This window comes from Rhipicephalus sanguineus, chromosome 5 (genome assembly GCF_013339695.2).
Source record: "Rhipicephalus sanguineus isolate Rsan-2018 chromosome 5, BIME_Rsan_1.4, whole genome shotgun sequence".
Taxonomy (NCBI): domain Eukaryota; kingdom Metazoa; phylum Arthropoda; class Arachnida; order Ixodida; family Ixodidae; genus Rhipicephalus; species Rhipicephalus sanguineus.
The window spans coordinates 13724559-13737481 of NC_051180.1; the positions used below are offsets into that span (position 1 = coordinate 13724559).

The 12923-nt window shown below is 44.4% G+C and overlaps 1 protein-coding gene across 1 annotated transcript; it reads right to left on the minus strand.

Annotated features, from left to right (window-relative positions):
- Positions 1 to 2456: 2456 nt before the first annotated feature.
- On the minus strand, positions 2457 to 7086 carry LOC119393249 (toll-like receptor 2). The gene is made up of 2 exons (XM_037660174.2): positions 6961 to 7086; positions 2457 to 4758 (listed from the first exon to the last, which is right to left on the minus strand). Exons 1-2 carry the CDS (start codon positions 7026 to 7028, stop codon positions 2457 to 2459), a joined length of 2370 nt encoding a protein of 789 aa, XP_037516102.1. The 5' UTR covers positions 7029 to 7086.
- Between the last annotated feature and the right edge of the window lie 5837 nt (positions 7087 to 12923).

Consider the following 12923-nt stretch of genomic DNA (forward strand, 5'->3'; position numbering starts at 1 on the left):
TTCGCTGAACACTAATGTAATAGATGTAACAGTCGTTTTCAGAGCGCTAGCGGTTAAATGAAGCCTTATTATACGATTACAGAACACTTGTTTTGCTGTAATCACAGCCTATGAGTTTACTTTAGCACTGCTGCCTCAATCCAAGCCAAGTTGATTCATCAAAAAGAGACGATAAATGCACGTCTTCACAGCGCAGCACATGTGAGACATCCTAACAACGATACAGCGGCACAGTATACGACCAGCGCGGAAGGCCGCATGGGATAGCGCATGAGTTGAAGCAGACGCAATCGAAGGCAGCGCCGCCAGCAGCGCCGCCGGGCGCCTTTCTGGACACATGACAAAAAAAAGCAAAAAATTACTCTCTGACGCAACCGAAAGCTGCCTCAAATGCGTAAAATACAATTTCAAGTTATACATGTTTGTTTTTTAAGCAAAATGAGTTTACCTGCGATGATTTCTTGTCCTACCATAGATTGAACCACATCGCCGTTGGGTGACGCTAGCAGTCATTCTTTCACGATTTTCAACATCAAATTAAAAATATAATTCCTTTTTTTATGGGACAAACGCATGCTCGTTGCCACCAATGTGACGAACGATCTTCTCATTTTCACCACAATCAGAAAATTTTTTCCAAGCGGTAGACAGTCCCTTTAACTCATCGGATCCCGAAGTAGTTGCCTGGCAAAATAAATATACATGTGCCACATAATACGTATACCGTGTGTGTGTCATTGGAGCAGCAGTAAGCATGATAATCAAGCTAATCCTAGACAATCAGGAAAGCTAAAAATAATTAGCTGAACCTTTGCTAACGCTACGTTATCCTGGCATAGCCGAGCTAAGCCACTGCATCATTTTTTAAAACTGTCGCACGAGTTACGTGGGTCACCTGCTGTTTAAGACGCATATGTACAATGTTCCAAACACAGCTATGATGTATATTATACATGCATATGCGTATAATATGCGCTGCACTACATAGCATTCCAAGCAACAGAGCGACTCTCAAAACAACAGTGCGAACAAAACAGCACAACCGCTTCAGAGTAAGCTTTACGTCTAGGCCGACTCCGATCTTTCTATTTAAATACGTGTAAAACGCAGAAATTGTTTTTGTAGGCAACCACCGGATCGATGGGCATGTCATGTGTTGCATTTGAGAGAGAGCGAGTACTGAATTGCGGCAATTATAAGTAGCAGAACTTTTATTCAATCTATCTTATTTTTATTACAAAATCACCGGAAACTTAATAAAAGAAAAGTAAATATAATTTGTAAACTTGCACAAGCAGCTTATAACAAACAATGCACAGCCACAACAACATATATGTAAAGGTGGAGAAAGCCGTGCATGCGGAGAGCAATTGGTTCATTTCCTTTCCTCCCTGATTAATTAGCATATAACTTGATTCTTAAATTATTTGATTACGTATGCGCTGCCACACTATAGACATCGGGTGGCGTTTGTGATAACTTTAGAACAAGGACATTAGGTGTGGATTTGCGCCCTCGACTAAAACAGAGCTTGATTACACGCTGGTTTTGTCATTTCGTGCCAAAGGAACCAAACAAAACACGATTAAAATGGAGCAATAACCAGTACACCACTGTCAAAAGCACTCCGTCGAATGGTTTGTCGACCTGACATTAACTACCTCTGTAGAATTAAAAGTACAGAGCTGGCCCCTAAATTGACACGCTTATTCTTGCGCGCACAGCTCATTTGGTCATTTGTAAGTGCCGCATCTCTTTTGTGCTATAATTATTTATTGTCTCGGTCAGTTTTACAGCCTGAGTCATCGTTTGCGCCAACACAACCTCTTATTACAAGTGTTGCACTGCTGCATCACGAAAAATGTATTATTGCGGATGTCGCGCTTTGGTTTTGGTTCAAAGGTCTCGTGCTTGAACATTTCATCGTTCAGAAGGAATACGTAATCTAGCGCACATATTCGGTTTCATAATAGTTATGCTTTTTCAACTTTCTCCAGGGAACTGGATTCACTCTGGTTGCGGCCTTTTTTTATGCAATTAATACCAAATATAGAGTTCTAGTTTTTGCGCATCCAAACTTAGGGGGCTTAAACCGCTCGGAAAACATAACGCAAAACAAGTAAAAGAACTTAAGTACGGAGTGTGCTTTGAAATTTGAATGCGTAAAGTTCTCTAAGGGCACCGAGAACCGCTTGACTAAGGCAGGAAGGTTAACCGAAAAATAAATATCCGGTTGGCTACCCTAGACTGGGGAAGGGGTGACAGAAAAGTAAGAAAGAATGAGAGAGGGAGGGAGGTATGTAGAAACACACACACACGAACAAAATTTTAAGCGCTGTTTTCAACAAACGAAACAACAGTAAGTGGGGCATTTATAAAGCGCACAATACCGCTGGCTTACTGTCTTGGTGAGACTCACTTCAGACAAGTTGAATGGAAAAACCTGTGCCCAGTGTCTACTGCTGCAGCGCCACTTGGAGCTGCAGCCAAAATATGTCTTGAAGGCGTTCGTCGCTCTCACTTTGGGGCACGTCAATGTACGTTCTCGACGTCGTGAGATACGACAGCATGGGAGACATCTGGGACTCGTCAATCAGTCCCTTCTTGATGAACACGATGTGTTCGTCCCTCTCCGACTCGAACAGACGATGCTGCGCGAGCATCATCTCGAACATGCACCAGCGACTTCGACAGAACTCTGAACTCAACACGAACAGGGACACTCGACTCTGAGAGATGCAGCGACAGATGTTCTCGGTTATGGGGATTCCTGGAATGAAGTCTCGTTCGGCAACGCAAACGCGATACCGCATGGGCGGAGACTCAAGTTTTGCTAAAAGAACGTTCCTGGTCCAAGCAGCATCGGAGGCGTGGTAACACAAGAAGGCGTCCCACATGAAACGGCCGCAGTGTGACTGGCGTTTGTAGTTCTTTATCTTTGCCCGTAAATACAAAAGCGCGTACATCATGTACCACCGCTTCGTGTACAGTCCGTAGCTAATGACAGTAGTCGCGAGGGTGGTGAAAAGTAACGGCACCCACACTACCGTGTAAAAATCTATAGGGCCACAGACACCCACGTTCCATTCTACATCGATTGCGCGCAAACCAACGTATCTCTCCGGTTCTTTGCAAACCACGTAGTTGGCGCTAAGTCTCGCACTGCTGTTTAAGAGATTGTGCAGGTTATTTAACAAGCAGCTACCACAGTCCCATGGATTAGCTGAAATATTAATCGTTTTTACGTGCCGAATATCCCGAACCGCATCGCTGTCGATCGTGTAAATTAAGTTCGACGACAGCAGGAGCGTACGTAAGCCACGCATCGCGGAAAAAAATGGCGGCGACCATTTGGAAATGCTGTTGTGCGACAAGTCTAGGAACCTTACTGACGCTGCGTCGGCGGAGAAGTGTTCGATGTACTTAATCTTGTTGAAGGATAGGTCTAATGATTCGAGTGAGCTGAGGTCTCTGAATATCGCAGCGCCGGAAACGGTGCTGATGCAATTGTGCCTCAAGTTAAGGATTTCCAACCGATTTAAGCCTGAGTAAGCCTCTTCACTGATCGTCGCGATCTGGTTTGACTGCATGTCCAGTTCACGAAGATTCTGCAAGCATTGAAAGGGGGAACCGTACAACTGTTTGATCGAACAACCACTCAAATCGAGAAACTGCAAGTTAGGAAACGCGCAGAAAATACCGTCGCGTAGATCCTCTACAGCAGTCCCCGCAAAGATCAGCTCCTTGAGAGAGCTCGCTTGCATGCATATACCCGGGCAAAATCGAAACGTCCCGTTCGGTGACGTCACTGTCGCCGCCATATTTAACCGACGAAGTTTCTTCAATTTGTACACACCTTCGGGGATAAAAGCTAGGTTCGTTCCGACGAGAGATATGCTCTCAATGTCCGGTATCAGGTCGAATGCGTCGACATGCACACCAGCGATGGGAACATGGACAAAATCTAGTTGCTTAAGATAGCGCATCTGCGGTATGTCCTCCTTGTTCCTGATGTGTTTGAAGTTGCACCTGTAGAGAACAAGGCGCGCTACCCGAAAGGGGGCAATAATCTCTACGGCAGACGGAATGCTCTTGACGCGTTCAGACAATGTGATATTTATTTCCGAGGTGACGGCATCTTCCACGTTCCACCGAAAAATTAGCACTAGAGTCAGGACGATATCGGGAATCTTATCGAACATGGCGGGTAAGCTGTCGTTGCTTACGAAGCGCCCCTTGAAACCATAGACATCGCAGCGGGTTTCATCGTGTTCCCGAGCTTTCGAGCAGTTCGCGACTGCGAGTTTTAGCGGCTTTTGAAACGTCATGCTGAGCTCGAGCTGCCTGACGAAGAACATAAAGGAATACAAGGCGAGCTGTTCCAGCAAGCTGCTCGCATTGACTACGAAGACGTCATAGTTGCTTTCCAAGCTAAGCGGGAAATCGTCCCACTTCTTTATAACCACCCGCGTGAGCGACAGCACAGCGAGCTCCTCGTCATCCGACAGGGCATCCGAGACGAGATGTTCGTCCATCGTCATGACCTCGGGGTCCGAAGGTATAAAAAACAGCTGTGGCGCCGCTTTGATGAGAATCTTGCACAAGGCCCTCACTCGGCCGTCCTCCTGTAGAGACGCGTTGCAGTGAGGCAGCGGTAGCAACTCTTGCGGGCATTCCCGTCCGTCTGGGCAAGGTAGCTCGCCGCCTCTCGAACTCGCTACAACAGAAGCGAGAATGGTGCACACACCGAGTACCACCCTGCGTGGATGTGTATAGTTGTTAACTTCATTCCGCGAAATTCGGGACAAGCGCATGTCACGCGCCATATTTCTCGACGGGGTGACGGCATGCAGTGCATCGCGCCGTAACCGAACGGGAAATCATATCCGACGAACAAAACTAGCTATCCAATTCGACTTCACGGTTATATATACTAAATACCCATTGGAACAAACTGGTAAACATTCAGTGTAGTGCGACTAAGCACGTAAATTAAACGCACGCACGAACATACAAAAAGTATGGTTGAACCAATCCCCGAAAAAAATTTCTGGATACGCTACTGCCCAGGAGTGAGGGATAACTTTACTGGTTCCAGCGGTTTGAGGTCTGAACATTTTTAAGACCCCGTGCGTACAAATCTCATGGGAGGTATATATATATACTGCAAAACATTGTATTGCACTGGGAACCTAGGTACTCTGCGGCACGGTGGCGTCTTACGTGCTAAAACCACAATATAATTACGAGGCAAGCTATTGGAATTTTAGAAAATGTTCTTGTGGGTTTGCACGAAAGAGGGGGTATTGATCGATGGCTCGTCTCTTTTTGTTAGACACAGCCTAATGAAACCAACAGACAATGTAAGGAAGATATGGGGGTTCACAGCATATATATAACTGCGAGTCAATTTTGATGACCAGTTTTGTTCTTCAGATAATATTTTTTGTCTTCTCATCCAGTTACGGCGCGTCGCGCGTCGCGCGACCGCCGTCTATAGGGACAACGCGACGCGATCATGTTCCGAAATCCCAAAAAATGTTGCTCGTATTACAAATAACAAACAATGCTTAGCTTGCTAACTAATGAAATTACACTGCAAACAATTTCAACTTCTTGACATATTAACAGCACTAGTTGTAATTGCGGAATTAAACCGAATAATAAGTTGTCCGCTCAACAGAAAATCTGCACAGTCTTCGGATATTTGACACCGAAGTCTCGGAGGAAGAAATAATAATCAAGGAGCTCCCATTCTTTTCTTCCGCCTCTCGAAGGACGCTTTTGAGAAACGGTTAACACAAAATGTATACAAGGCACATTTTTCAATGGTATCGAGGAACAAGCGGTATACAAAGAATTTTTAATATGTAGATACGACTTCGTATCTATAACTCGGTTTTAAAACCGCAAGTGAAATCGACGCTGTAATGCTGTAAGTTAGATTTAAAATACTAATTAGTTACGCTTTTATAGTTAGCCTACTATGCGTCTTCATTTAGTCATTTTTTAGGGGGGTGGGTGCAGTCAAAATTCGCCTCTGGGTCATTCCACGCCAAACGTCCCAGCCATTTTGGCGACCACCTCAAATGTATTTTAAAAAGTCGCGCTGATTTCTTGCATCGAAAACAGTGACTTGCTAGAATGTTTCGGAGAGAAAAAAGTTTTTGGTCACGTGGGAGCCTTCCGAATTTCGCAAAATGTCGTCTGAGTGTTGTTTCTCAGAAAAAAATATTCTGAGAGTATCGTTTCTTGTTTCAATACGAAATTTTGTTCAAATACTAAGCAAAGGGGTAAGATGTTCGAAGCTCAATAATATTACTGCAATTTTTCTGCCCTATATGTGCGTCAAAAAAATTTGCCAAAATGTTCTATGTTTGCATTTTTTCGCTTATAATATTGCGATATGTATGAATATCTGAGTAATGAATACTTGCTCCTCAGAAGGTATATTCTGCGTTTAAAATATCTTCAGCCCACTGATGTTTCTAAATTTTACCCGCAAAAATCACAAATTTGAGAAAATCATCATTAATTAAGGTCTACATTGAGACGCAGTTTAGACCATGTGGCGCTCCAATTAAAAATGAGCTTTATACCTCAAACGAAAGCAAATAAATAGTTCTTATATGACAAGTTTAATCATTACAATTCTCGTTTTATGGAAGAAAATAGTTTTTGAATGTACCCATTGACGACTATATTCCCATTTGGTCATACGGTAGCTTCCTTGTCGAAGTTCCCCATTGCCGTCAATGCAACAGTACTTCTTGCTTGTGCACTATTCATGCTTTTGAACGTGACTGACTGAAGTTAACATTTCGATCCCATTTAAGCGTTAATTCTTCACAAGCACGGCGGGTAGACGGGGACGAATATCGAGCTGACACACTGCCTTGCATGCGCTTAGATTTTTCTGACTATCAAGAATACCGCCCGTACCATGGTCTCAATACTTACGCGAGGGCCTGTGACGATTGATGATGTTCCGTCATTCCTTTTCGTTGTTCTTGAAGAGAAAACACCATGTTGAATATACTGCATAGAAACGCGACAATGAAATGAGTACCACGACTTCCCCGCCTTATCTGCGTTTTCTTCAAGAGGCGGAACTGAGCGCCAGAAATCGGGAAGGCGGCGCGCAATCTAGCGCGATCACACTCCTTCCTCCCATGTCGGCGTCCGTTGTCGCTGTCGTATTCACTGCATAGAAGGCGCCCGCGAGAGAAAATCGGCAGAGGTTCACATTAGGCTTCCCTTCTATTCTACTCGCAAGATCTCTGTGCAAAGTAAGACTTGGCGAACGCGTGAGCTTCGACTTCGAGAGCAGAACGCGATAGCGTAATCGGGCCCCATTCGCAACCGCTTCTCAATCGATAGCCTCGCTTCGCTTCGCGGTGCACACCTCAACCATTCCACAAGAACAACAACGTGTACGCGCATAACATTGGCCTTTTCAAAGTACTTTAGAATGCCTACTGCGAAGTTGCGAGGTGCCCATTACGGCATAATTCTTCCTCTTGCGAATGGGCGAAGCACCCACTACGCGTCCGTAAGTCAACGCGCGCACCCACGCACTTTGTTGGTTCTGTTGCTGATAATGATGATTAATTATGCCTGTGCGCTTTGTCATTAGTAGACCTTAAAACCAACCACTCGCTGCGCAATGCACATGTTCTGACTCCGGGTGCGATTCTACAATTCTGCCAAGCAATATTACGCGCGTTAATTAAGGAGACTCCTCGCACTATACATGACATTTGTATAGGGTTTTCTTTTTTCGCAATAGTGGCACTGTGGTAGAACACCTGCTTGCCACGCAGAAGACCTGGGTTCGATTCCCACTCGAAGCGAATATGTACTATTTATTTATTAGCATCTATTTCCAATTTTCGCTCACGAACAACGCTGATTTTTACAGCAAAAGCTGTTATGAGATCATTTAAACGTCCATTTTTGGCGCCTTAGTTGTCCGCCGCCGCCGGTGTCCGTAACCGCTATCGCGCGAAATAAGAAATAAACTAAATAAGAAAAAATATCCAGGATGGAACGGGGTGCGAACTTGGGCCCTCTTGGGCCCAGTATTCTACCCCAGAGCCATGCCGGTGTCTGAGAATGCTTTGCAAAAAGACCCTATGCAGGCTTCATATCGGGAAGGAACCACACTAACATATGTAACATAGCGTGGTAGAAGAGTAAAATCATAGGCGTATCTACCGGGGGGGGGGGGGGGGGGCAAGGGGGGCGCTAGCCCCCCCCCCCCACTGAGAAATGTTGGGGGGGCCGAGCCCCCCCCCCCCACTTTCGACAGTGGTTATTGTCGGCTGCAGACTCGGTAACTAACAAGTCAGGCAAAGTTTTACTTAAGCGCAGCAATAACGTAATTTTGTATTAAAATTAGTCCTACATTCTGCTGTGACGACTGTCCTCCGTGTGTCCTGACCAGGCACTTTAGGCTACCTGCGGTGCGGGCTGCCCATTCCACGCTTGTGCGTCTTGCGCTCGAGCATTGCAGAGGAGGCTATCGCTCAGCAGGGGCTCTATAACATTACAGCAATCTGTCATGATTTTATTTTGTTCTGCCTGGCCTGAAGTTTAAGTAATCCGCGACGCAAATATGGGCGAGAACCAGTAAACGTTTTACAGCTCGATCAAACGCTCTCCTTTTTCAGGAAATTCAGTTTCTTTTTTTGAAAACGAATAGCATCGCCACTGCTCCATATCCAAGCTGCTGTGAGTTGTTGGGTGTGCAGAAGTGTCCAGTATTTTAGTTGTGCCTAGCCAGGACAGCTAAAGTAGATTCCCACTTCAGTATACGATTAGCCTGCTTCACTTGGCTGATCATATGATAGCCTGCAGCGATCGTGGCGGCTTGTAACAAGGCAGTGGACTCGAGCACATTGAGAAGCCCAGCTTTCAAGTTTGCCCCGTTGCTTGATCTACCTCACCAGGGAGATGATCAGCGTCCACGGTTTTCTGGACTAAGAAGGCTGCCTACCTGCAAAGGATTGTGTCTGTTCCTAATAATGTTCATTTCTCTCTCTACCTCTTTGTCAGCAACAATGAGTTCCCAGAGAGTTGTACACGCGCAAAAACAGCTCAACATCGTTATACTGCAACTGAAAGTATACAGGGCCGTACCTAGGAATTTTTTTTCGGGGAGTGTTTGTGTGCAGAACGGCTAACTTTGGCAACTGGTGGTCGCTGTGAAGGCATGCAAGTATTTTAGTGTCATGGAGACCATTTTAGTGTCATGAAGACCATTACAAACATTAACATACAAGGTTCGTTTAATTGCGATAGTTCTAACGTTATATACATGCTTGAGTGTACCGTCTGCAAAAAACAGTACATTCGCCAAACGGAAACTTCATTTAGAATACGCTTTAACAACTATAGATCGCATTCCAATAAGCTTCCTAGCCTACCATTATCAAAACACATTCGTTTACCTGGACATTCTTTTGAAAATATTCGGGCCCCTATACTTGAGTCAGGCTTTCGTTCTCATCATGATCGTGAAGCCCGCGAGTCTTACCTAATCTATAAGTTTAACACCGTCTCATCCGGTATCAACGAAAGCACAGGCACACTTACAAGCGTTCCCACTAAGCACTATTAATCATAACCGGGTCTTCAACGGGATAGGCAGCTCTGTTTCTAATATCGCTCGTGTTTCTTCTACGGTTACGTTGGTAATCACCCACTATTTTTCAGCTTTCATACCAGACTACGCGCATACGTACTGAGTTGTGTGCATCATGTACGGTGTCTGTGCTGTTTTTCTAGTTTTTTTAGTTTTTTTAGGTTTTTTTTTAGTTCTCGTATTAACTTTGATGTGTTTGAAGCGTACTTCAAGAGAAGTTAAAAAGTAAAAATTGATCTTAGTGCTGCGTAGATTTTCTGTTTGCGATCTCAGGCTGTTTGCAGTTTAATGCTAGCATGTGATTACGCTCCCGCGAAAAAAATAGATACAGCGCAGATCTGATGTCATCCCCCCCCCCCCCCGCCTTTTCCTCCATGTGACGTGCAATCCAATAATTCTGTCATATCACTAGTGTGTAATGCCGTATCAACTGCGTGTGCAATCTATCTTACTCTGTAACCTGACTTCGCTGCCACGAGTCCCAAATGTGCGCGCATGAATCTATGTCGACTGCGTGTGACCGCTATCTTATGTTGCCATTCTTGCTATCGATAAGTTCTTTGAAACTATCTACTTTAAGCGTGTTTATAAGGAAACCCACCGCGATGTACTTGTTACTTTGACAAAGTCTGGTCCACCAGACGAAACGTTAGTGAAAATATACAGTGCCGAACCAACGAAAATTGTAGTTTCTTTCTTCATTCCTTATTCTATCGGGGTCCGCGTGATTCTTTTCCCACTACTATATATATATATATATATATATATATATATATATATATATATATATATATATATATATATATATATATATATATATATATATATATATATATATATATATATATATATATAAGTGATGCCCTATACCGCGACAACACAGCAGTGTTTAATCACATTTTGGAAATATTATCGTGAAGTTTAAAAGCACACCCAAATTTAACCTGCTCATCTGAGCATTGCATCAGCAAACTTCTCAGTCTTAGTTTGGCGTTGTAGATACGATGATAATATATATATATATATTTATATATACAAGCGGCGGATAGCGTCGGCGACGCCAGCCCCCCCCCCCCCCCCCACTCGCGAACGAATTGGTACGCCTCTGAGTAAAATAACCAGGTGTCACAAAACGCGACTTCTGTAACCAGACCTCACACAATGCGAATTGCGCAACGAGTGGGTTGTAGAATGCTTCCTATTACAAATAGCTCTGCCATAATTCTTTATCGTCATCAGCCACAGCATCAACAAAGTACACATAATGCATTACAGTTGTTTAGCGGGTACCACGGTAGGTCATGTAGATGTAGATGTTCTCCGCAGAATGACGAAAAATGGTATAGTGGCTGCTTCCCTACTTCACAAAAAAAAAAAAAAAATCACGCCATATCCACGGAATGAATGATGATAACTGGGCGAAGCTCGAGAGGGGGAGATCATCGGTAAACCGTAACTCTCCCGTGAAAGTTAGCCCATTACATCATTAAGAAAGACGTAAGACTGTGCGTATATTATACAAATCAACTTTTATTTTGTTCTTGTTCGTTTTGTTGTTTCGTTTCTTCGTTTTGTTCTTTTCATTTCTTCGTTGTCATGGCAGCTAGATTGCGAGGTCCCTTCATTACGACGGCTTTATGGTCCGTGAAATGAAGCGAGAGAGGTCCTTCCTCTATGACCGGTTTGTAACCGCCTAGTTGGGGCCACCTCTAGCTCGTGAGAAGCGCGCGTTCTGGTATGCAGTAGAAGAAGAAGACGACGTTGACGAGTGACGTCAACACGCACGAGAGTCTCACTCGTCAACGTCGTCTTCTTCTTCTACTGCATACCAGAACGCGCGCTTCTCACGAGCTAGAGGTGGCCCCAACTAGGTGGTTACAAACCGGTCACAGAGGAAGGACAGACCCACGGCTTTAGGAGCTTCGCCCCTAAAATATGATTTATAGCGTAGTGGGTTCCTCGCAAGTACACTTGTATTGGTTGCCAAGGAAGACCGTAAGACTCCCATGATCCATTTCCTCAGGGTATCAATAAAGTTATTTCCCTCTCTCTCTCTCTCTTTTTTCTCGCGTTAACGTATGTCACATAGCGTGGTGGGACAGTGAAATAGCGACCGGGCGTCACACTGCGAATTACGTACTAGTGGGTCGTAACCCATTACAAAGGGCTCAGCCATAATTCTTCATCGTCATCAGCCGTAGCATCAACAAAGTGCACATAATGCCTTACAGGTGTAGAGCTGGCACCTCGCTTCTCCCTGGAATTACGAATAATGGCGTTGTGGGTGCTTCCCAAGTCCACAAACATTATTATTTATGACGTAGTGGGTACTGTCTGCGCAGGCCTGGCGTTTTCTTTATTGCGATAGCAATTATATGGACACTCTCGGCTGATATTTGTTGCAGTCGCCGTCACGCCCCGGATATGTATATGCATGTATATATATATATATATATATATATATATATATATATATATATATATATATATATATATATATATATATATATATATATATATATATATATATATATATATATATATATATATATATATTAGGCACAAAGAAAAATAAAGCAGAAGAAAGAAGAAAAAAATTCTGAAGCACCCGACCGCGGATCCGAACCAGCAAATCCTCGCTCCCCAGCGCTCTGCGTTAGCTCAACCACACGCAATGTATGCGCCGGCGAAATAACGGCGAGCTATTTATATACACCATGTACCGCTGGTGGTAAGCAAATCTCGGAGGAGCGTGAGCGTGTTTTCTATCACGCAACGCTCCTAATTGTCTTTCAATTTGAAAACTGCCCTTGAGACGCGCACGACAAAGTAGCCCTTTTCTGTACCCACTCGTGATGTGGAAGGAAAAAAAAAAACAAAGAACACCGGGCACACCTTGCATCAGACGCCCCCGTGTTGCTGGAGACGCAAGAGGCCACCCCACACGCCGCAGTTTAAAAGAAGAAGAAATATCTAAGAGCGTCTGATTCTCCATTGTCGACACTTGCAGCGCGTTGCTCAAGCACATAGACGTAACAACTGTGACAGAACTTGTTATAGTTCACGCTTGCCCTGTGCACGCCTGTGCGTTCTTTTAGGGCATCCTTCTTTATGCTTCAGCGGCGCGCTGCAATTATCGAGCTGCTTCTGGTTCTTCGTGTGACATTTCAATTTCTTGCTATCGCATTCATTGCTTCGCCCTTGCGGCGAAACTGACTTTTTTTTGCTCAACCGCCGACACCGAAGCCGACACCGAAATTTCTGCGAAACGAGCTCT